The sequence below is a fragment of the Plectrocnemia conspersa genome, unplaced genomic scaffold, assembly GCF_051122295.1.
Source record: "Plectrocnemia conspersa isolate PC_06_02 unplaced genomic scaffold, ASM5112229v1 ptg000002l, whole genome shotgun sequence".
Taxonomy (NCBI): domain Eukaryota; kingdom Metazoa; phylum Arthropoda; class Insecta; order Trichoptera; family Polycentropodidae; genus Plectrocnemia; species Plectrocnemia conspersa.
The window spans coordinates 20,865,626-20,891,038 of record NW_028277166.1 but is presented as its reverse complement, the minus strand read 5'-3'; the positions used below and the strand labels follow the sequence as shown (position 1 = coordinate 20,891,038).

General features: G+C 31.5%; 2 protein-coding genes and 1 long non-coding RNA gene across 4 annotated transcripts in view; 1 reads left to right on the top strand and 2 right to left on the bottom strand.

The window, feature by feature from the left end:
* Cht6 (Chitinase 6) overlaps nucleotides 1-17,954 on the top strand; it is a 70,092-nt gene extending 52,138 nt beyond the window's left edge. The window contains exons 20-25 of the mRNA XM_088181247.1: nucleotides 4,258-4,591; nucleotides 16,345-16,512; nucleotides 16,588-16,863; nucleotides 16,936-17,121; nucleotides 17,191-17,457; nucleotides 17,528-17,954. Coding sequence (XP_088037373.1) covers nucleotides 4,258-4,591; nucleotides 16,345-16,512; nucleotides 16,588-16,863; nucleotides 16,936-17,121; nucleotides 17,191-17,457; nucleotides 17,528-17,712 — 1,416 coding nt within the window. The 3' untranslated portion in view covers nucleotides 17,713-17,954. The remainder of the gene's footprint in view (nucleotides 1-4,257; nucleotides 4,592-16,344; nucleotides 16,513-16,587; nucleotides 16,864-16,935; nucleotides 17,122-17,190; nucleotides 17,458-17,527) is intronic.
* Nucleotides 3,209-4,377, bottom strand: LOC148238025 (uncharacterized). The gene is made up of 2 exons (XR_015808873.1): nucleotides 4,237-4,377; nucleotides 3,209-3,883 (listed from the first exon to the last, which is right to left on the bottom strand). It is a non-coding gene; the product is annotated as an uncharacterized LOC148238025 (long non-coding RNA).
* A 33-nt stretch (nucleotides 17,955-17,987) lies between the features above and the next one.
* hpo (serine/threonine-protein kinase hippo) lies at nucleotides 17,988-25,403 on the bottom strand. 2 transcript variants are annotated; one of them, XM_088181248.1, is made up of 9 exons: nucleotides 25,246-25,402; nucleotides 24,856-25,117; nucleotides 22,581-22,808; nucleotides 22,202-22,520; nucleotides 22,015-22,136; nucleotides 21,768-21,939; nucleotides 19,617-19,878; nucleotides 19,394-19,550; nucleotides 17,988-19,326 (listed from the first exon to the last, which is right to left on the bottom strand). In XM_088181248.1, the coding sequence occupies exons 1-9, from the start codon at nucleotides 25,353-25,355 to the stop codon at nucleotides 19,168-19,170; spliced, it is 1,791 nt and encodes a 596-aa protein (XP_088037374.1). In that variant the 5' UTR covers nucleotides 25,356-25,402; the 3' UTR covers nucleotides 17,988-19,167. The 2 variants fall into 2 exon arrangements, 1 of the variants encoding a protein (XP_088037374.1); XR_015808872.1 differs by lacking the exons at nucleotides 17,988-19,326; nucleotides 19,394-19,550; nucleotides 19,617-19,878 and adding an exon at nucleotides 20,326-20,932 and having other exon boundaries at nucleotides 21,173-21,939; nucleotides 25,246-25,403.
* Between the last annotated feature and the right edge of the window lie 10 nt (nucleotides 25,404-25,413).

The following is a 25,413-nucleotide window of genomic DNA, read 5'->3' as shown; positions in this document are numbered from 1 at the left end:
CGCGCATCGGCGACATCTCAAGGAGATCTGCATTTGTATTTTATATAAAAGGAAAATAAGGAAAATTGCACATGTATCCATTACATTATGATGCAATTGATTATCAAAGATGCGCAAAATAAGTTTTTGCTGCATCTCGCGTTTTTTTTTATATATTTTATTATACACTGTGTGAGTCATTTTGGGCAAAACCAGTTTTTATTATTCTGAATCTCAATCCGCATTATGTCGTTTGCGGTTATTTGCATTCCAAGTGCGAAGAAGACACACCCGGATTTTTATATTTGGCAATGAACTTCGTGAAGCATTTGACATTTAAGCGCAATAAAAATAATGTGAGGATGTAAGGGAATTTGTAAACTAAATTACGACGTATACCTTGACATTTAAATACATGTCGTATTGGTAAAAAATCCCAAAATATTTTGTTTATTAGTATGAATCATTTCTGCCAAGGTTATGGATTTTAGTTCGAGTTGCATTAATTATCGTTGGTAATTACCTGTTGGTCGATTTTGCGGCGAAGATTTTCGCAATCGTGACTCAACGGAGCGTTAGTCAAGCGCTGATTAGCGTAATTTTCAGCGACGTTCGGTTCATTGCCATTACCAAATAAATAGCATGATTTGTAATGCTAGTCGCGTTCTCGTTTATCACTAGAAATTATTATAACGACTTGTAGGTTTTTGACCGCAAAGTTTTTTTTGCTGCAAACCGCGTAACATAACGTTCTTTGATGGTTATCTGGTACGTGCGGCTGAAATTTAATATATTTATAAAATATAAATAAAAAAGGTGTCACGTTTTTATTATACTGACATTATGGTCAATACATTAGGTATATTGAATAAAAAAAAACATATTTAGAAATGCAATTTTACGTTGTGAATAAATAAAAAATATATAGAACTTTTACTATTCTAATTAATAGTGAACCAATTTTTATAAGAGTATAGCAAAAAATCACTTTCGTTTTTATTTAAAATGCCTTTGCGGTAAAGTTTGTATTATTAAATAAAATTTAAAGCTATTAAATAATTTTTCGCATTAAACATTTTATTATTAAATTTTTGAGGGTTTGAGAATAGCACCAAGCTGTTGTTTTGCTGTATGTTGTTTTTTTTTGCGTCTTCTAATTAAACTCCCAGTAACTCCAAATGTAATGTTTATTGATTTACATATTGCCACAACGTAAAGTAATTGTTATTGTGAAGATGGATATTATCAGTGTCTTGACAGACCGTATGATACGTAATGCTACATGAAAATGCCCGCATAACAAAAATAAATATTTTTAAAAGCCTAAATTGTATATGCACAAATGTTTCAAATCCAACATTTTATTATACAGGCAGTGCTTTAATAATGAAATTATGATACAAGTCTGTAAATGCACAACTGCTGCTTCTATATTTTCGTCAGTACAAATATATGTATTATCTATATTTGTACAAGCATAAATGTAATTTAACTGATGCGCTAATGAAAGTGTATGTTGCTTTAAAATATCTATAAAACTCAATTGCGAAATGTTTGCTGTTCAAACCCAAAGCCAACTTGTTCTAATAAAACTAACTATAATTGTCGAACTTTCATTCGGTTAATTTGTTTGAGTTTGGTTTATTATATTTTAAATGTTGTAGTATTTTGTCGTAATAATCTGTGAATCTCTGATCATATAAAAATACGCGTAACAGATCATCCGTTTCTAAGCAGATAGTTTTACTGTTATTCAACCGTAAAATTGTTTGATACATTTTAATTGAGTTAGTAAAATTCCATTTATCCTAGTGAAAACATAACTTCACTAGAAATTGACATGTATTTTAACATATATAACAATATTGCTATTTTAAAAGCAATGGATATGTTATATTCTATATTCAGCGGTCATCCAACTTTCGGATCTCACGGACCATGGCCATGATTTTTTCATAAAAGTAACATTCTAAAGATGAAATGATACTTGTTTTTCCGTGAGGGAGACTTAGTGCTCGCCCACTGCTGCCGACTTGGAGATGAATTGAATTGGATTAGCCAGTTTTTTTACTGGACTTTTATGATCGACGCGTTAGTTTTTTTAGAACAAGTTCCAACCTGTCATCTGAACAGGTTTGACTGCCGTTAACTATTTTGAACAAGTGTGATATACTTGATATTGCTCCTATTGATCTAATTAGATGAAAATTAAAAGAAAGACAAATCGGATTTTAATAAAACATTTTAATAAGCAAATTTCAAATATATTTAAATTACTCCGCGGATCACCATGATTCTCTATATATAACTGCTCAATCTAAGTGTGTATTCAATACTCAGAAAATTTGCTTCTCATGTCTTATCGTTATCATTACAATACTTATTTATAAAAATCGTGGAAAGTATTCAAATATATAAGCAAAGTTTGTTTTAAATATTTTATATTTTTATTACATATTTTTTTTGATAATCTTCAATAATTCAAAAGCTATTATTGTATAATCTAAGATATAGCTTTTTAGCTCTTAACTTAGCTTCCAACATAACAATGCGAAGGTGATTTTTTGCTGTAATTATCTTTTCAGGTTTAAAAATCCATAATTAGGCAACGATTATATTTGGTAAAACCGACGCAGGATTAATTAATTTGCATTAAAGTTTCATCATCGATTGCCAAACTTATTCCTCCCACGAATTTCATTCAAATGGTTCGTCTCAAGTTTCATTCAACGCCCACTATAATATACCATAAATAATATGCATATGAACAGCCTTAATAATAATCATAATAATATATACATATATGATATATAAAACAATAAAAATGAACATCAAATACAATTTCATAAAATGGCGTTTAGCTACGCTCATAAATTTAAGATAACAACCCAAATTATGGGCATGTTAAAAAATGTTGTTTTATGAGACTTCCTTATTACTCACGACACTAATAAATATGTGCATATTAAATTAATTTATATTATTATAAATTAAATGATATATCAATTTCTATAGATTTTCTTCGATCTAATCTAAAACAAAATAAAGGCAATTTCATCGAATGACGTTTATGACCATCTATGTATTTGACACAACTCAAATATTGGGCATAAATATGTACATGTGAGTTGCCATAATAAAAAATAATTAGCGGCGATTTTATCGAATGACGTTTGCGTCATAATAACTCAAGTGTTGAGCATGATTATTTTTTTTTATTTCCCCCTAATTTTTATCCATTGTCCATTTCATCATGCAAGTGTTGTTAAAATTAACGTTTTTTTTGTATATCGCGTTAAAATATGCATCGAGCGTAGATTAAGTATTTTGTAATCGCATATAAATGTGTATTTTTTTGGTGAATAATTATCATTATAATGGCTGTAATTTTTGCTACGTTCAATGTTAATTCGATTCATCGTTCCGTTCGAAAAGGGTTTTGCAATAGCTCGTGCCTTTAAAACGCAAGAATTCCAATTTACATACAGCGAGACGTGTTCGCGAGTACAAGGTGTCATGAACAGGATTTCTCTCCGTGGGCACCACTAAACTTATATAACCATTGTCACATACATATGTTACATATTTGCATTTTCGTGTAATTATTACGCAAATCGGCGTTAATTTAATAATATAATTTATTACCATGTAAAATATTTTTGTAAGTGTAGAAATTAAATTATTTGATGTTAAAATAAATATTTTTATTATATATTATACACCATGTTATAAAATGTAAGAGGATAATTCAGGAGATGGGATCATTGAAATAAACAAGCCCACCAGCTAAAGAGCCGGGCTGAAAGTATGTTTTAATTTCGTTTTACATTCATGTTTTTTTTCATCAAAATGTGCAATGTCCCCTCTCGTGTGTTTCTTCATCTTGATTTTCCGGTTTCTCGATCTGTAAACAATAAATAAACAATATTATGAAGAGGAAGCGTCAGTTGTGATGTTACTCAACGTGATCTTTTGACATTAAAGGAAAAATTCCGTGCCTAACACATCAGATGATGGCCACTTTCACTATCATTCCGCGGACCGGATCGTGTTTACCGTTCGAGGCGTAACCCATACCATGAGATGAATCTTCGGATGCCCTGAGATGTAACAATTCTCAGGTGTGCGTTACGCAATCGAATCGAAAAAATCATAAGCCGCAACCACTGTTGACCGACATTTCCATCTACTACTCTACTCATATTTTAAGCTGTGTATAATATACAATACAACTTTATATACATGTTGTTTAATTACCTTATTTTATGTTTTCATCAGATCTCGGAAGCTTCCACGATCAACTCCATTCAAGAGCAGGGTCAAAACACTACTCAGAAAGCTAGGCCAGGATTCTTCCCTAGAAGATCTTCGAGTCGATTCAGCCCCAAGCCGGATCAAAGCACCACTCCGTCGCCGAAAGAAGATACTCGCAAATCTGCGACTGCGTCTCCATCCTTGCCGAGAAGGAGATTGGTGCTGGGTAGGAGGAGCACGACGACTGCTCGCAGTGAAGTCAAAAACGCGACTGAGGCTGCCACGACCAGGGCCTCGATTCCGAAGCCGTCGAGGCTCTTCGTGAGGAAGTACGCCGGCCAGAGGAGTGGGACGAACGGTAAGCGAAACTGGTTTTTAGCCAATATATGATCACGTTGTACAGACGCACTTCTTCCTCTCGTGTGCAGTAGATAGGTATGCGGCAATGAATATCATGATCGCGTGACGATGATGCTGCGTTCAGCGGCGATGAAAGCGATTTTCTAATTCTTCGAGATCGATCATTGTCGCGTATGAAAAAATATAGTAATCGCATCAACGAGATGAAATTGTGACGTGTGATTAAAAAACGGATACAAATTGATAATGAGTTGTTTCACTTATCGCATGCGGCGTATGTGGAACGGATGTGCATAAAAAGTCTTCGATGGTGATCAATTATCATTGAGGTGATTCTTGTTAGAAATTTTCCCGTGTCTAATAAGAAAAGCTTTGCATTATCTTATATTCGTCCCCCTCAATTTGTTTTAAATGAACAATATAGGCCATCTCTTATTTTTTATTTCTGGTATTTAATTCATGAATTACATCGAGTTGCGGACAAACCATGGTGCATTCAACGCGATTCTTACTGATTATTTTGCCGAGTTTACAGTTTTATATGGTACTTTTACTTGCATTAATTATGAATTCCCAAACTGGAATAAATTATTTTTATGTTTAATCTATTTTTACAGCAAAGAAAATAGATTTACTGTTAATTGTCACTGCCCGACCGCGTTGTTATCTTGCCTTTGGCAGAGGGAAGTGGTTTCTCAGAACCAAAACTTCACTATTTTGTATTTTTATTTGTTTTAGGGATAAGTACACGATATACGAGTGGTCTTATACAGACCTAGTGATTTTTTTTAAATTTTCTATTATGTCTGGGAGATTAGAATTAGTAATTATTATATGGCTCGTACTCTTCGGGGCAAAATTTTAATACGATTGTGGTCAGAATTTATTTTAGTAGATCAGAATACATCGGTCAGAATATAAGCGATCAGAATAAATATTAGGTGGTCAGAATTTATATTTAATGGTAAGAATTATTTTGACATAATAATACATGGTTATTATCAAGGTGTTATAGGTAAAGTGACCAGACGTCCTCCTTTTGTATTTCTTTGTCCTACTTAAACATGTTCAAAAATACCTTTTTTATTTAGCTCTCGCAGCAATTCGTTCTCAAACAAAAAATTCGAGATGTTCTTTAAACAAAAATTTCCATGATGACCTTTTTTTAGCTTCTGTAGCAATTTAGTGTCCTCCTTTGAAATTTTCAAAATCTGGCCAACTTGTTTGATTGGGCACGCAACATTGTCAGATGTCAATACAACAAGCCAAGCGTGCTTTTCACCGCTCCTCTATCGTTATTCCCGCTTCGTTCGACGTTCTCAATACCTTCGGGTCCTACATACAATTAAATATATTCGTTGCAGAATCGTTGAGAGTTATTCATAAGGTGTTCAATGTTCTGACCAACGCACCCTCGCTACCGCTCGCTCGCACTTGACCTGTCTTAACAGTTTTGGTGCTAGAGAGATATTTTATAATATATTTTTTAAATAAATAATTTATATTTATAAATTTTATATTATTTTTTAAATTTATATGATTATCCTATATTTTTATTCAAATCGTATTATATTTTTATCTTGACCGTATGCTTTTTTTATCTAACCATTTGATATTTATTCTAATCCTGAATAATATAATTATGATCAGGCTGTTGATAAAATTCTGACCATTTAATTTGTTGCCTTATTATATAATTATAATTCAGATCAATGATTTCAGGTTAGAATTTTCTAATCTCACGTATGAATTTCGTGATGATTAATTAAAATCGAGCTAGAGCATACATATAAGATATTAAAAATTCTATAATAATGAGATTCTTCAACTCTTAAAAATATCATATATGTATTAAAAGAAAAAGTGGTAAAAATACACCATTTTTTTTTCTTCATAAAATTACATATTTGTAATATTCCTACGGTGTGAAATTTTTAAGAAGCGTATAAAATGGACGATAAATTCTCGAGAAGACAAAAGGAGAACAAGCGTATATAGAGAAAAGAGAATAAAATAAATCGGAATAACGGTACCTTTGCTATGTACATAGAAAATCTTATAACAAATATTATATGTTAGATGCGAATTATTCCATAGCTTTTTTATTATATAAATCGCAATTCTTGCTACTTCAAAGATAGCAGGTTATTCGCTTCCTTTTAATTAAAAAAATATTTCACCATATTAGAAACTTTATAATGAAACAAAAATAAGTATCACGTTAGTCTGTATATGTCGATATCTCTCATTTATCAGTATGTTGAACTGAAGTTCAAGTTAATGTTTCTTTGATACGTTTATAATTATTAGAATTTCACTAGCGTGCTAATTATTGAGAATTGTGCTATTAGTTAATCCACCTAGGCCAGTGGTCGGCAAACTCATTAGCCAAAAAGCCAAATACGTACATTACAACGATTAAAAAAAATGAGAGCCAAATCTATTTATTAACTTAGCAAACCTTTATTATAATTTTCCAAATCAACACAAAGTCGTTCAAATTTAGAGCTTCATATTTCCTTGTTTTTTAAATCCGGCCCGTCTTACGCGAATGCCTGTGGATATTTGTGCCAGAGCCGCACTTAAGGGGCCAAAGAGCCGCATACGGCTCCGGAGCCGCACCTAGGCTAATTCATTACTTCTGCAAACAAATGCTTCTCCGCTTCCAAATCGAAGTTTCTTCTTTGCTACCGATATTTTACCATAATCATACCATGTGTTATATGTGTCTTGAATTTGTGAAAGACTTGTTATTCATTTGTAATAACTTGTGCATATAACACAATATATAATTCACCCGTATAAACTAGTTGGAAAAGCTCAAGGTAGTTTCGCTAGTGGATGGCATCATTTGTAGAAACAATGTCGGAACTAGAGCAATCTTTTCCTCACGTCCATTTTCGCATGTGTGTTAACGAATATTTTGGATTAAAATCTCAATCGTTATATTATATCATTTATATACAATATAAAAAGTTTGGCACAGATATAATATAATAAACATAATTATCATTTATTATGTTCTTATTATTTTTATATTATATTTATTATCTTGCAGTTAATATTACGCCAAAAACCTTATAAACTAAAAAGCAGATAATTACGTATGAGTTGTATCGGTTAATAATTGATTGAGGATATGAAAGTAAAAACTTCCATGGAATTTTTCTGCTTGACTTTTTATTGTGAAACCTTTTTAAATTTGTGAAAATTGTGCCTTTTTGTCCCATATTTTCTATTAAATTAAGTATCACTATGAACAATGCTAAAACATTGCATTTTCGTGTTACTTTGTCCGTTGCAAAATTATTTTTCTTTCAACTTCAACGAAATATGTTTCGTAAAAATCTTGGGAAAATCGCACTTATGTCAACAGTTCATAAGGTCGATTGTTCTGCAAACTCAATTTAAAGATTCCCACGCATTTTTCGAAACTTGTCAATTTAGCGATGGTGTCGTAAGGAATTCATTCTATACGACACATCAACTTTATATCTGTATATACATATTTTTTATAAACGTGAACTAAATACCTGATACTCTCATTCTTTCAATCACTTTTCATGCTCGGCGAACACGATACGTTCGATTGAACATCATCACGGTTTCGTGATCTAAACCTTGTATTGAAAATGTTGTGTCACGTTATTTGTACAAATTCTAAAATATATTTTAAAGAGGAATTAAAAAGAAAAATACCGATTTCAAGGAGCGCTACTATTCAAATCAGGCAATGTGTTATGCTAATGACGCGTAAACGTGTTTATGATTTGTTCAACAGGTGTGTTGGTTGTTACACAATGAGTTTGTGCGTATTTGGGATTTTAAACACCCTCGATATTTGTGTTATAAGTAGGCGCGGCAAGTGTTTGGTGATATAAGAGTTTTATGGTTTCATCATACATTTATTTAAAAAATTAAAATAAGAAACCAATAAGAGATACTTCAGTTTATCTTACCAATCTCAATCATGAATATTAAATGGCACAACAATGAAATTATGATATGCTAGGAATTTAATGAAGTTTTTATTAGTGAAAGGAAAATTTCTTTAATTATTATGTATGCAGGTATCAATTAACATTGAGCATAGATTATGTTTTTTGTTTATTTATTACTGTTATCATCATAAATGTTTTGAATGCCCCACATGTGACATTGCAACATAAAATTGCCCATTACAAAAGCATTCATCTATCAATTCAATTCAAGGCGAATTAAAATCGCTTGAGGCGATACGCAATTTTTTTACGAGGACTTTGTATTTTAGAAGGGCTTTTTAATCCAATCATACTTCTAACATTTCCGCTTTAAAATTACATATAACAAAATTCCTTCCGGCTTTGATCGCAAGACTCGTGTATGCTTGTGTGAAAAGAAAGGATGTTACACTTTTTTCTCTTAATTTATATAATGTTATGTTATTTTTTAACAGTCGCTGTATTGAAACGAAAAAACGAAATATGTTTTAACACACAAAAGCCGTTATATCCCATTTACATATACACATAAAAGTATCAATATAGAAAAGACTGATATATTATTAAAACGTCCAAAATTAAATGAACCATAACCAGTTAAAGCTAGTCTTTTCTAATCCAAAATATGGTCCGATATCTATACAAGTACATATACAAAAATCGGATATTTCTTCAATATTGCAATTCTAAAAGCGTGTGTTTCTAATAGATTCGTCCAGCAATGTCTCTTTTTTCTTATTTAGCAAGAAGTTCACAATTTAGCAACCGGTACTACCTCGCGTATTCGATGTTGCGGAACGCGAAAATTTTGAAATTAAAATTTGCCGGGTGTGAACGGGTTAACGCGTGCGTGAATGAACCCAGTTATGAAAGCGTTCGAGTTCAAGTACGACAGATAGACACTACGAGAGCAGGTTGCACCGTTTTGTAAGCTTTTCGTAGTAAATCGAAAGTGTCGGATCCGGCTGCGGCGCTCTTACAAATTTGGACATTTCGGAAAGCCGCCGAGAAGAGAATTATATAAGTCTTCCTCCCTTTAATGGATATTTTAATTGGTGGAAAATATGTAAGTCTGCACTTGTAAGACAAGACAACCGGATCGATTAAGCGCAAACTTGTCATAAACTTGTCAATCGTGTTATCGCTCAAGGCGAATCTCATAGCGACCACGCCTCGATTTTAATTGATAAATTATATAACCTCATGTAGGGTTGAGGTTACACTTGTAATGAATTGCATATTGATATTTTTGTCACAATTTAAAATCCTTGTAGAGTTATTATTTATAATTCTAAATGGCAATGTTTTAATATTATCTTATGAAAAAACTCGACCTATTAGTTATTTATATCCAGGGTTATATAACGACCTAGACACAGAGATATATTCATAACATTTAAGAACTTACTTACCTTGTAAAAATATATGTGTATCCTAAATCTTGAATTATAATATATGTGTGTTTAATAAAAATCTATTTTTAGGCTACGCAGCTAAACATACCAAACATATTTTTATGTTTTTGTGTTTAGACTTCACATCATTCGAACAAAAAAGATTAGCTAGATTAGCTCTAGATTCTATGTTTACGTTATATTAAACAATCTTGGCTTTAATAGATATTTTTAAAACACTTAAAAACAATTTCTCATGATATAAATATAAAAATTCAGACATTTTATAATATTTTATTTTTTCTTCTCGTTTATGAATCCTGTGGTTGTAAATTATTCAAGGGGCTTGCCCCCCTTGAATTTCGCTAGAAAAATGCATGTCATTTGATTAAATACTATGAATCTTAATGAAAAAAATATTAAAAAACAGAAATACTCGGGTTATCCCTTAAAGAAAATGTGAAAGAAACAGTCAAAGATTTTAAATATGTCATTTCAGTGAAATCATATCGAAATTCATTTTCACCGGTGGATATATATTTTATTAGTGAAAATATAATTTATCTAGCAGATGCTAGTGCAATTATATGATTTCAACTTTTCCATATGTAGTAATATACACATTTACATTTATCATTGTTTATTTACATGCGATATATAATTTTGTTACAGTGAATGTGTATTTTTCGGCGAAGTTATATCTTCAATAGCGAAGTCCAAATACATTTTCACCAGTATATATATTTCTACTAGCGATTATATGCAGCTCTAAAATGTCTATGAAACGCAATTTGCCAGTTGCGAAACATATATTTGCTGTTCAAACCCAAACCTAGCATAATGACGGCTTTAAAACTAATTATAGCTAAAATTTCATTAGATCAAGTCAAAAATACAAACTAAGCCAACTCATCTCTCATGGAAAATAAGCAGAAGAAGAAGTGCAGATAAACGTCACATTTCACATATTGCTCCATAGTTTGTCTTATACTACGTTTTAAAAATACGGTAGCTATTCTTACCGATATCACTGCAGATTTCTGATATAAAAGTGCTGATCGAAGTGTATTCAAACCGAATTTTGGTCAATGGAGGGCGCAAAAACAATTATCATTTCTCAGAAGTCAAAAATTCACGGCAAAAGCAATAAAATCGTATCGGCGCCGTTGCAGTGATAATTGTATATTTGATAATTTTCAGGGAAGATATATTTTCACTAGTAATTTTCATTACTAGATATATATTTCTACTATTGAGAATATATTTTAACTCATAGACGCTAGTGAAATTATATGCTGCTCTTAAATATGCGTTTCATGCGTTTATATAGTGTCAAATTATATTTTTTTAATTTTATTATGCTTTTACCAATTAGTTGCGACAAATTTATTCCCACGCTCAAGTGGAGCTCCCGAAAGTTATATAATGTGGACAGCTGTATTCCAGTAAGCTTACAAAATAAATTATAGAATATTGTTCTTTATTGTTATTTATTTTACATATTCATTTTTTGATTTTTACCGCAACGAATCACATTGACTCTTTAATAGGTTCAACACGTACATGATTAGTTCGAAGAAAGTGCGGAACATTCAAATCTATGACAGTTATAAATACGGTAAAATACCGTAATCTGTGTGTATAAGAAAAAAAGTTGCATAACGAAATAATTCAACCGCATTCAAATCATTTATTTAGCCGCTTTGATTGACGCCCGTTACTTTTTTCTAGTTGCAAACTAAATCTCTCTTTTGGCATTCGTCGCCGTTTTTAAAGACCAGCGTTACAATAAAATCGAAACGAATTATAGACATACGACATAACCATAGTGTTGGATTATCTAATAGCTAATCGAATATATTGTGACATAGAAACGAAGGATATCTATTTGGTTCGTATTGGAGATTAGCTATTGAATAGTAATTTTTTCCGTGTTATATAATGGCCGGCAATAAATATTTTTTTATTTTTGTCATAAGTATGCTAACGACGTACATGATCAAAATGGCGCTTTTGACTATCGTAATTTCAATTGATTGTATTACTTTCTTACATTAGTTACTAAAATAGGCATAATAAATCAAATATAGTTGATCAAAAATGCATATTATGAACAACTTTCTACTGGACCTGATTTAATTCCCGATTTTATTTTGAAGGGTTGCGAAGTCAGTCTCGCTGCTCCTCTAAAATGTATTTATGATCTGATTCTCAAAACATCATTATTTCCTGATCTATGGAAATGCACAAAAGTCACCCCTATTCATAAAAAGGGTGACAAATTATATATAAAGAATTATAATTATTTCAAATAATTTAGCTCCTGCTAAATTATTTGAAATAATTATTCATAAATATCTCTACAATCACTTTCAGCAAGTTTTATTAGACCAACAGCACGGGTTTCGTCCTGCCCGTTCCACTGTTACTAATCTTCTGTCGTTCACCAAAACGGTGACAACTTCTATCGATGCCGGAATTCAAGTAGACGTCGTGTATACAGATTTTGAGAAAGCCTTTGACAAAGTTTGTCATACCTTATTATTAAAAAAATTGTCGAACCTCGGCTGCTCAGATAATTTAACTCGGTTATTTTCGAGTTATTTAAGCAATCGTAGACAGTTTGTAACCTATGGTGGCCGATTGTCAAAAGAATATTTTACCCCTTCGGGGGCTCCTCAAGGATCCAATCTGGGACCTCTGCTTTTTGTGTTATTTATTAATGACATAAATACAGCAATTAAAAATTCAAGTTTTATTCTGTACGCAGATGATTTAAAATTATATAAATGCATTCGATCTGTTGCGGACTCCTTCTCTCTACAAAGTGATTTAGACTCTCTGTGGAGATGGGCTTCCGTTAACCGTCTGCCCTTTAGTGTCGGAAAGTGCCATACTGTGTCATTTTCTCGATCCCGTTCGCCATCAGCTTATTTCTACCATCTCGGTGGTAACATTTTGACTAGAGAAACTTCCATTAAAGTTCTCGGAATCACTTTCGAGAGCAAATGGAGGTTCTCTCTACACATACACGACGTCTGTGATAAATCTTCCAAGATGCTCGGCTTTGTTATGAGGAATCCCTTTCACTTTGACGATCCGTCAGTTATTCGCATCCTCTATGACACCTTAGTTCGTAGCATTCTTGAATCGGGATCTATAATTTGGAGTCCCCGAATAGCCAAATATTCCCTTTTAGTAGAAAAAATTCAAAAAAGGTATTTAAGATACCTTTACAAAAGGACATTTGGTTATTATCCGTTCTTATATCCCAGCGCCTTTCTTTTAGGAGCGTTGGGATATGATTCGCTGAATTCTCGCAGAAAGCTGTATGTCGCTAAGCATTTTTTCAAACTACTAAAAGGTGCTGTCGACAATCCAGCTATTCTCGAGGAATTCCAGTTTTGGGTTCCGGAACATTTTCGAGAATCACGATCGAGACCTCTTTTGATGGCAGTTAGGGCTAGGACATCCGCACTTGCCGACTCGCCTATAGCTGTGGCCATACGGCTCCTTAATACGCTGGCATTGGAAATTGATTTATTTAATGTTAGCTACGAGGATCTGATCCGGTTTATATCTTTTAATTTTAATATTTTATAATTTTTTTTGTTATGTTTAAGTATTGTTATATTTATTTATATATATACGTTTTTTATGTTTTATAAATTTATAATTTGCTTTCGACCATCGTGGCGCATTGGGGTAACCTGTTAGGCCACGATGGTCTTAATTTAATCGAAAAAATAAAAAAAAATTACTTATTATAATTGTGGCGAAGGCAATGTGGAACTACATTTAAATGTATCAGTCAACATTTTTTATCTTAATTACATTATTATATTACAATGCCTTTAAAGCCAGCAACGTTCCATTACAAAGCACAGCTGGATCTACATTTCACAGCAGATTGAAGGAAAAATCCAGGTATTAACCAGATAAATGCTTGTTTTTTATAATATGCATATACTAACAGAGACATTGTGACACAAAACTACACATGACAATAGCATTAATAACTCAAGTCATGTGACTTATTTATAGGCAAAGCAAACTAAATTGCATTAAACAAATGAGATTTTATAAATAATCTTATTTAAACTAGAATTTAAATGTGCCAGCCTTAACAACATAACATATGGTCAATGCCTTAATAACCAATCTGACGGATCTAAATTCGTCAACAATGAGCGACCTTAAGACAGGGTCCCCCTCTGATACGTCATTGAAACTTATTCAAATTTCAATGATGTCCCTGATTCTAAATCAGAATTTATTGGGTTATCTTTTAAAGAAAATCTAAAAAAAAACAGCCTTGAATCTACTTCAAAAATATTTTTTATAATAAGTAATTTCAGTGAAATCATATCGTAATATATTTTCACCGCTAAATATATATTTTTACCAGTGAAAATATAATTGACCTGGCAGGTGCTAGCAAAATTATATAATTTCAACTTTTCCATATGTAGTAATATGTACATTTATTTACTTATCATTATTTATTTACATACAACGTTACACTGAACGTGTATTTTTCAGTGAATTAAAGGCATCTAATTATATTTTCACCAGTAGATACTAGCAAAAACATAATTTATCTGATAGGTGCTAGTGAAAATATGTGCTGCTCTAAAATATCTATGAAACGCTTGACAGTTGCAAAACGCCCATTTTCTGTTCAAACCCAAACCTAACCTAACTAAAATTCTAAAGCTAATGATAGTTTTAGAACTTTCATTAGGTCAAGAGCAAAATACAAACTAAGGCAACTTATCTCTCGGGGGAAATAAGCAGAACAAGAAATACAGACAAACGTTACATCTCGCATATTGCTTCATAATTCGTTTGCACTTTCCTATGGATTTAAAATATGAGAGTATTGGTCAAAGTAAATTCAAGTCGAATTTTGGTCAATAGGAGGGCGCAAAAACAATTATCACTTCTCAGAAGTCAAAAATTCACGTCAAAAGCAATAAAATCGTGCCGTCGCCATCGCAATGGGAACGCTCGTTGCCGAGCGTTCCCACTGCGACGTCGCCGACCCGATTTTATTGCTTTTGACGTCGAATTTTGACGTCTGAGAAGGGATAATTGTTTTTTGTGACCTCCTATTCGTCAAAATTCGGTTTAGCTTCATTCGATTCTCATTTATTGCTATATAAAGTATTAATATGAACGCTATATAACCAAGCGTTTCCACTGCTGATTTTATTTTTCTTCAGCTTATTTTCCCTTGAGAGAGTTGGCTTAGTTTGACCTAATGAAAGTTCTAAAACTATAATTAGTTTTAGAACTTTCATTAGGTTAGGTTTGGGTTTGAACATCAGATGTACGTTTCGCAACTGTCAAATTGAGTTTCATAGTCATTGTCGAGCTGCACGTAATTTTTGCTAGAGTTTATCAGTTAAATTATATTTTCGCTAGTAGAAATATTTATCTACTGGTGAAAATTTATATGATTTTCACTAGTGAATGAATCGAAATATTAAAAAATTACCATGGACTGGCCAGCTTTCCCTCCTCCCCTAGACAAAGCTGAAATTACGTTCCTTACTTATTGAGTTATTTTGTGTTTATGAATTTAAGAACGTAACTGGAGCTTATTTTTTGTCAATTGAGTATAATTAACGTGCTACAATTTCTATTATTTCTTGAAACGAAAAAGTGAATTTTTCAGCTTATACTTAATCGAAGGTAAATATTAAAACATTATTTTTAAAAATTTCTGCTGAACGTTCTATAAAATATCACAATTCTAAAAAAATATCACAATATTCGCTAATTTTTAGTGAGATTGGCAAACAAAAGGACTTAACAACGTTATCTAAATATATTTCTTCACCACATGAAATGACAAAAATCGAAATCTTTCATTGTAAACAAACGTTTCGCAAAGGTTTTTGAATCGTCTTTTACATAATTCGAATCTTGAGCTACGCAAACAAGTAGTTTCCATAATTTCATATGTCACAACCGTGGGAAGTGTTCCACATATTCGGCGTAAAAATACTTACGCACGAATTTGATCTTCTTTCAATATAAATTATATAACAAAAAATATCCGGCTCGAACGTGTGAACCGAAACAATGGTGTGAACTTTTCCCAAAGCGTATGTACCTATATATAAAAATGTTAAACAACATAAACCATAAGTGTTCTCAATCAAAACTAAAGATCAATATTGCCATATATGAGAACTCATATGCGATTACGTAATAAAAAAGCTTGTAAGCACACTCGTGAAATGATAATAGGAGAAAGTGGAAACAGGCGTGATACTCGTATGATTAAGAGTACGTGGTTGAACATATTTTTATTGGCCGTGTAATTTGATCCACGCTTATGTAATAATAATAGATATTATTTTCTTTAGTTACAGTTAGAGCTACAACTGTTCCATCGACGACTGTAAAATCGATCGAAACAACGAGCAGAAGAAGCTTTAGAATAGGCGTACGGAGAAGACCGACAACGTCAACCACAACTAAAGCACCGGAAACGACAACTGTATCGTTGATTTCTATTACAAAACCAGAATTAGGTTTATATATAATGTCTTATAATCATATTGATTTTTATTATGTATGTTTAATATATTAATATTATGTTTATATAGATAATAACGATCAAGAGTCACATTCTACAATTCAAGCGGCAAACGAAGATGTTAAATTAGAAGAAGATCTACGAAAGAAGAAAGTTTCAATCAAACGTCCATTTATAAACAGCATCTCTGATGTAGATGATGATGAGGAGGAAGAGAATGTTGAAAGTCAGAATGAAGATAAACAGACGGAGAAGATTTACAGCTCGGTTATTAAAGAAGATCATACTCTAGTGCAGCAAGAGAAAAAGATTGATACTAGTAGAAATGAAGTGAAATATAGTGATGGTAATTATATAATATATTTTAGTTATGATGCATTTTATTTTTGTATGTGTAAAACAGTGCATATTTTTTAAGATCCTAATGTGGACGACGTAACTGCTGACGTTGCTGTAGCTGCTCATCAATTGTTATCAGCTCCTCTTCCTACCATACCTTCGTATGCATTAGACGATCAGAGCGATTCAGACAATAGGGATAACAGTCATTTTACAAGAGCATATCTTCATGCATCGTCTGCCTCGCCGATAGTTACACATACTGGTACAATTTGTTAGATAAGTACTCGTATGTAATACATATTCATATTGACTGATTATTATTATGTTTTAGACTTTATATCCACAACCGAGTTTCCTAGAAAAGTCAAATATACTTTCCCAACGAAATCGAGACGAATATCGACCACCGAAACACCTCGTGTGATATATACAACTTCAAAACCGATCATCAGGAGGCCTCAACATAGAGAAGCATTCCAAAAAATCGTTCCAGTTAAAAATTACAGAACCTTCGTCGATTACGAATATTATGACGATGACGATATTAAAATAGTCGGTAAAAATCCTATAAATGGAAAAGTGGTAGTTCATGATACAGGTATGAATGGATTTAAGATCAGATGTGATTATATTGGAATGGATTAAAAATAATATTTTATTGCTTGTAGGCGTTATTCAATGTTTGGATCAAGGAAACTTCCCTCATCCTAATTCATGTAAGAAGTTCATATCGTGTGCCAGGATGGAGAACGGTGGCGTCGTAGGTTGGGCTTATACATGTCCTAAAGGTCTCAGCTTCGATCCTGTGGGAGGAATATGCAACTGGTCGGCCGGTTTAGGATGTAGAGACTGATTATAATGTAAGAAATTGATAGTCAAGGTGTAATCAGATATGATGAATGTAAACGGAACGTTTGATATATTTATTTTTAGTGAGATTTTTATTTAAAGAATGCCTTTTTTTAAGTTACCAATAATACAAAAATATTTTTTTTATTATATAATAAACAAATTTAAAATTATATTTTTAAACTTATACATTTATTGATGTATTTTATGAAATTGTATTATATATATAATAAATATGATATTTTATATGTGTATTTTTATGTCTAAAATATAAAGAAGTTTTCAGTTCGTAATCTTTTTATTTTTATAAAATTATAATATGTAGTCTTACAAAAGAATATAAAGAAAATATTGTTTCTAATTATTCATACATTTGTACAAAGGACAATGTTGTTAAAAAATTTACACTAGTATGGCTTCTTTCAAAATCAACATAATATACATACAAATTATGTATATTTTCATATGAATTATGGCTATAGAAAAATATATATACTATTGGCACACATTTGTGATTACCGCTTATTATTTAATTTATCTGTGTGTATAATAAGATATAAAAAGAGAAATAAAGAAGATAATTAGAAAAAATATTAAATTCTCTATAGCACCTTTAAGCAAGTACATTCTATTCGGTTAATAATTATATATTTAAATTAAGAGCTCAAATAAATACATCATAATCACTAAATTTTTAATAAGAGATAATTTAAACAAATTATTGCTTTATATATATTTTTTTAAATAGATCACTAAATACCAAATCAGATCTTATAAAAAAGTACATGAATAATAATAACACAAATTTCTTGAATTTCTGATAAAAATAAATAATATTTAGTTATACTAATCATTGAATGAATAAAAGAAAAATAACATATGACTATAAGATATTATTATTATCAATAAATGCAGAAATGGCTCACAATATAACCGTAATCGAATTAATACCTTTATGAAGTTGAAAAATTATAATACTATAAGTTAAAACAACACTTGAGATTACAAAATTTCAATTAATATCGATCATGATGATGTATTACAAAAATATTACTTTATTATCAACACAAAACATGAACAGATTGCAAATACTTCCATTTTTATTATTATTATTATTTAAATAATCACTAAGTGCCGTAAAAACTTGTACACTTCATATATCACATTAAAAAACGAGACAGTTATTTATAACGCGTCGAACGACTAGTTTTACGTCATAATACTGCATTTGTGAATATTATTATCTCATTACGACTATAAGGGCACATTTTTATCCTTTCACAAGAGATACAATGTCTGAAAGCTAAAAGGATGACTTTTTCCTATGTTCAAATGCAAACTTTGAGGAAAAGACTGCAATTTGAAAGTAGACGAAAGCTTACTATTGCGAAATAATCTAATTATAGATCACAAAACCAACCAAAGAGTGATGATATGTGACAGATCATGCGTGCAATTATTAGAAATTTTGCTGTCGCTTCCTCTTCGTATCGATTGCGTCCAGAATCGGCTGTCTTTTAGTCTGATACCTCCTTCGAAGCTCGTCTATCTCCCGTTCCATCTCAGAGTCCAAATTTGCCATTCTCTCGTGCAGTTCTTCGTAAGTGAGAAATTTTAACTGTGCATGGAATAGTATTAAAAATTTTTGTTATTAATTTAATTAGAAATTTAAATAAAAAACTTACAAATTCAAAGTCTCCTCCGTCAACGAACGTTTTTTGAAATTTATTCTGATTCTCATGATGATAGTTTATCGGAATCGGTGCCACCATTGGCGGTAAAGGCGCATTCGGCTGATGATGCTGCTGTTGCGGCGGAGGAACACTCGGTACTGTTTCATGACTAAAGTAATAATTATAATATATTATCATAAGTATTATATATTATATTTAAAATTATAATACATACATCTGTCTCTCGTCACCGATTTGACCAAAATTAGTAGGCTGATGCAGCATTTCTATTGCATTGATTTCCCTGTTATTCCGCATATTGTGGTGATTCAAATTGTTTTTGTTCTGGTTGACCACCATCATAATATTGCTATTGTCTGTGTCATTATTTGTGTTATTCTCTATAGTAATGTGACTAGGCTCTTTCTTATCAAAATGATCCAAAAATAAAGGTCTATATTTCGGACGCTGATAATCACACTTTTCAGTGCCGTGTTCTGAAACAAATATAAATAATATCAAGTACAAAATATGAATTTATTAAATAAGGACTAAATACTACTAAAAATATTCTGCGATGATTAAATACTTTACTTTGTTAAATTCGAATGATTAAATGCAATTACTTGTAGAACATTCATTGTATTATTTTAACACCACGGACATTACAAATGGGACAAATAAAATTTTCATTAAGAGAGCAATATTACATGATATATATTCACAAAAGATCGATGTATATATTATCACATTAATTTTATGTTCTATAATTCTTGAAGTATAATTTTTTTATACACATCAATAAATTTAAAATTATTTTCATTATTCTTTTTGTAAGTCGAGTTCCGTACCTTAAGACGATACATCTAGAATGGATACATATGTGAGATATGTATCCAAAACACAAAAACCTAACCCTTGTTAATCGTAAAAGTTGCAAGACATTTTATATTTTTATCTTTAATATTTCATTATCACTTAATTGAACCTAAGCAATATATTAGTTTGTATTCAAAAGTGCAAATAGTTTATATTATGACTAAATTTGTCAGTTTGATAAGACTGGGAGACTAAAAAGCCCATGAAGCATTTAACCCTTTACACTCCGAAGATATTTTCAAAAGTTTTTCAGCAATAATTATGTATCGGTACTGGAAAATTTTAAAATTCAGTAACAATTCGACTCAAAAATAAATCTTTCTGAATATATAATTAGCTAATAAATGATAAAACCATTGAAACATTCAAGATAAGAATGAATTATTGCAAAATACACAAAATTTTCACGGCGATATGTCGCGACACAGACTATTGTATCAAGCCCATGAAGCATTTAACCCTTTACACTCCGAAGATATTTTCAAAAGTTTTTCAGCAATAATTATGTATCGGTACTGGAAAATTTTAAAATTCAGTAACAATTCGACTCAAAAATAAATCTTTCTGAATATATAATTAGCTAATAAATGATAAAACCATTGAAACATTCAAGATAAGAATGAATTATTGCAAAATACACAAAATTTTCACGGCGATATGTCGCGACACAGACTATTGTATCAAGCCCATGAAGCATTTAACCCTTTACACTCCGAAGATATTTTCAAAAGTTTTTCAGCAATAATTATGTATCGGTACTGGAAAATTTTAAAATTCAGTAACAATTCGACTCAAAAATAAATCTTTCTGAATATATAATTAGCTAATAAATGATAAAACCATTGAAACATTCAAGATAAGAATGAATTATTGCAAAATACACAAAATTTTCACGGCGATATGTCGCGACACAGACTATTGTATCAAGCACCCACTACATCTGCCGATCAATCCTAGGCAGACCATTTTTTATTAATTCCAGATGTTGAATGAATGAGAAATTTGTCTCCTTTTAAACCATTACCTGATGTTACCAAAATAAAAAAATATCTAAATATATTACTTTAAGAACAGCTTGAAAAAAATGTCGAGATCATCTCGATATGGGAGTTCAAAGGGTTATTAAAACGAATCAACAATATCCAGAAAATCATCAACACAAAGCTAAAGTAATTGCAGGCATCTTAATTTTTTATACTGAAAAGGGAAGCAATTATGCATAGAGCTTTACCAAATAAGCGACAAATTTGTAAGTGAGAACAAACCTCATCAAAATCTTAAGCTGCGAGAAAACAATTAGTCATAAAAATCAGCTTGGCGCAAATAGGAAAAACTCCTTAAAATGTCGAAGATAATTGCGTCTAAGAAATTCAGTTTAGATGCATAGTACCATTAGCCATTAATTCAGGGTCGGTTTTCAAAAGATATATAAATTTCAATAAAACACATTAAATATACTGGTAACCTTACCAGTATATAAGAACCATCTTATAATTATCATATTTACGTTTCATTGTTGGTTCGTCCGAATCAGAGTTTATAACCATAGTTCCCAAATCAGGTTGCTGATCAGGCAAAAACGTATCTTGACCCGGTACTAAAGTACGGCAATCGTCACCGATATCGTCGTCGCCGCATAATGCATGTTGCGTATTGTTTCTATCTTTGTTTTCGCCATCCTAAAACAATTCAATTTGTACGTTAACATCTACAATAAAAGCAACATAAGTAATTATTTCCAAAATAGTAAGTACCATATTATCGTGTTGATTTTGTTTAGGAACAATGTTAGTCGTCGCCTGGTAAGCTTGACTCTTTCTCAATTCGTGGGCTTCCAATATCATTTGACTTAATATACTGCATTGCTTAGCATTACCTAAAAACAATAAATCAGTATTGGCTTATCTATCTCGATAAAACTAATAACAAAAAACACTTTACCTATAAATACGTGACTTAGTAATTCGGTGGCGGTCGCTCTGTCTTCGGGTTTTTTGACTAAACATAAGCTAACGAAGTCGATGAACTCTGGCGACCATTGATCTGGCTTCCGAAACGAAGGCGGCGGCTTACTCGGGATCATAAATATCGCACGCATCGGATGTATATCACCGTACGGCGGTTTCCCTTCGGCCATTTCTAAGGCAGTGATACCCAACGACCAAATGTCGGCCTCGCAATTATACCCAATCTCTTCGATAATCTCAGGCGCCATCCAAAACGGAGTTCCGATCAAAGTGTTGCGTTTAGCCATGGTGTCCTTAAAAATACACATATCATGAGCATCGCTTCTAATCGGTGTGATTGATTTTCAACGTACCGTCAGTTGTCCAGCGACACCGAAGTCGGCCAATTTGGCATGACCCTCGGAGTTTAACAATATATTGCCAGCTTTTATGTCCCTATGAATTTTTCTACGAAGATGTAAATACTCTAAACCTTTCAAGGTGTCGCATAAAACTGTAGCTATTTCCTCTTCAGTCAGCGTTTTTTTTCTTAATCTCATTATGTCGGATACTGAACCTGCGCCACAATATTCCATCACAATCTGGAAGCAATAGAAGTAATTCATTTGTGTAAAAGTATATAATACATTAATTGAAATCTACTCATATGTACATAATTTAATTAAGTCCCGAGTTGAATACATAACACTCAGTTCGGATGAATTCCATATTTTCCCACACACAAAACCAAAAATATTTCAAGTTGATAAAATATTGTTAACCTTTTAGTTGATATTACTATTTAAATATATATGAATTACGTAATAAAACAAATATATGTCCAAAAATAATATTATTTTTCTCTGAAGTTCTTTCTGGAAATTGTTGCTTTCAAAGTAGCAGTCTATTATAAAAGCAGGATATGCTACAATCCTCTGAAACCATATTAATGGGTATCCCAATTTCGTTTTAAATCTTCACATGGAAGATTTCTTTGCGAATAAAAAATTGTAAGTCATGCATAAATTGTAAATTATTTATATTTTAATTTGACATATTGTTAAAACTGTATTGTGCTGTGAGAATTGTAAAGAGATTTATAGCTGTTATTGTATTTATTTATTTTATTCCATTTTTTACATCTTTGTAAAATGCTGCGAACATTGAAAAGAGAACACACCATTTCTATCTGAAATATAAGGTTGAAGTATTCATGAAAGTGCAATACTGCATGAAACGAACAGTCGAAACATTTGGAACAATACAGTTTATTTCAGAACAGATATGCATCATATTTGTATTAATTTTTATGAAGTTTTAAAACGATGGTTCAAGCGATTGTTCTTAATTTGTTTATAAATAATAATTTATTTGAAAAGTAATTGATCTTTCCTCTCATATAATATCTTATTACGTTCCGGTAAGACTTCAATTGCATCTAATACCTAAATATTGAGAAGGATTCGGTGATTATTCTGGACAAGATTTTTGACAACACCGATTATTTGGACAATTTTTTTTTAATTATATAAAAAATATTTACCTACGCATTTGGATTGTTCAACTTTCAAGTTCAATGTGCAATTATTATATAATAAAATAAAATTTAAACGTAAAAATTTGAATTTTCAGTTAATGTATTTAATTTTATTCGTCACAAATGATTTTTTTTAATGTTTCCGTAATTATGATCCAATTTCAATGAAGTTTAAAATGGAGCGATAAAATAAGGTTTAGGACGTTACTGGCCAATTAATTTTTTTTATCATTGCCTTAATTTTTTTAACATAGTTTTCTTCAAGTATTTATATTTGTAAATACCAGCATCCATGAAAGTTAAAAATATATTATAATATATTTAAATAGGGTGGCAGAAAATTTATAAAAATATTCCTCGTGAACGTAATTACATATAATTTTAGGTAATTAAGAATGTTTTCATATTTACAAACCCTTAAGGAAAATATAAATTTAAAACTAATTACACATCAAAAGCTACATGTGTAAATAATAAATTTGTATCTATACGTAAGTAAATAAATAATTTTCCCAAATTTATAAATAAATAAATAAACTACAGAGCAAACGTTTCAAGATATTGTAAAGAAAAAAAATTGTAAAGATATATTATAATAAATAAAAATTAAATTAAATTGTATAAGCGAATTCATTTTAAATAAAATACATATTAACGAACTGGCTGGCAAAGAAACTGCGGCGATGAAATGTCATAGACCAGATATCCTTAAACTATTATTATATAGATAAAAGCAGATCATATAAAATTACAATTAGTTTAAATCGATTATTTTAGTTAAAAATTTTGGGGTTTTTCAATTTTTTAAACATTAAGTAAATAACTTTTATCAAAATAAGTATATATATATTTTTATTACACTCTTTTAATAAAAGTTTAAATCTTGTTTATGTTCACACGATATTTTTAAAAGCCTAAGTTCCATTATTTGTAACCCTCGAAAAAGCGTGAATTGACTGACCACAAATTTTCGCCAGCGTGCGAAATACCATGCGTTAATGCAAAGTGGTTCAAGAATATTTTATTCGAATTGATTTCAAACACTATCGGCAACAGTGAATACCATAAATAATTTGGAATAAATAATAGGCAACGTAAAAAATTGTTCTCACCCATAGGTCTGTGTTTTTAAAATAACTACCGTAGTACTTGACTACGTAGGGGCTGTCGCATTGCTGCATTATGGATATCTCTTTGATTATCTCCTGCAGATCCGTGTCGACCGGAACTTGCTTGATGGCCAGCACTTGGCCCGATTCTTTGTGCAGGGCCTTGTAAACGCTACCGTAAGAACCCTCACCCAGCTTGCACAAGATATCGAACACCTCCTCGGGCTGCCTCGTCAAGCTCTCCTCCGACAGCTTCTTTAATTTACTAGAAACACACGAAAACATCACGTTTATGCGAAAGAGTTATCGTGACAGGATGTCGCCAAGATAAGTAATGTCGATAATGCGAGGACAAAAGTAAAAATTAAAACAACGGCATTTAGTTTCGCTAACCTTTTGGAAGACATTTCGGCTGTCATCTTGGCGGTCGGGGGCGGAGCAGCCGCTTGGGGCTTCGCCGGGGGGCGAGAGCAGATGACCACTGCGCGACTTTTTTCGGCCATGAACCCGATACCATATGGTAACCAAAACAACGAACGTCATTTTATTCTCTATTTATTT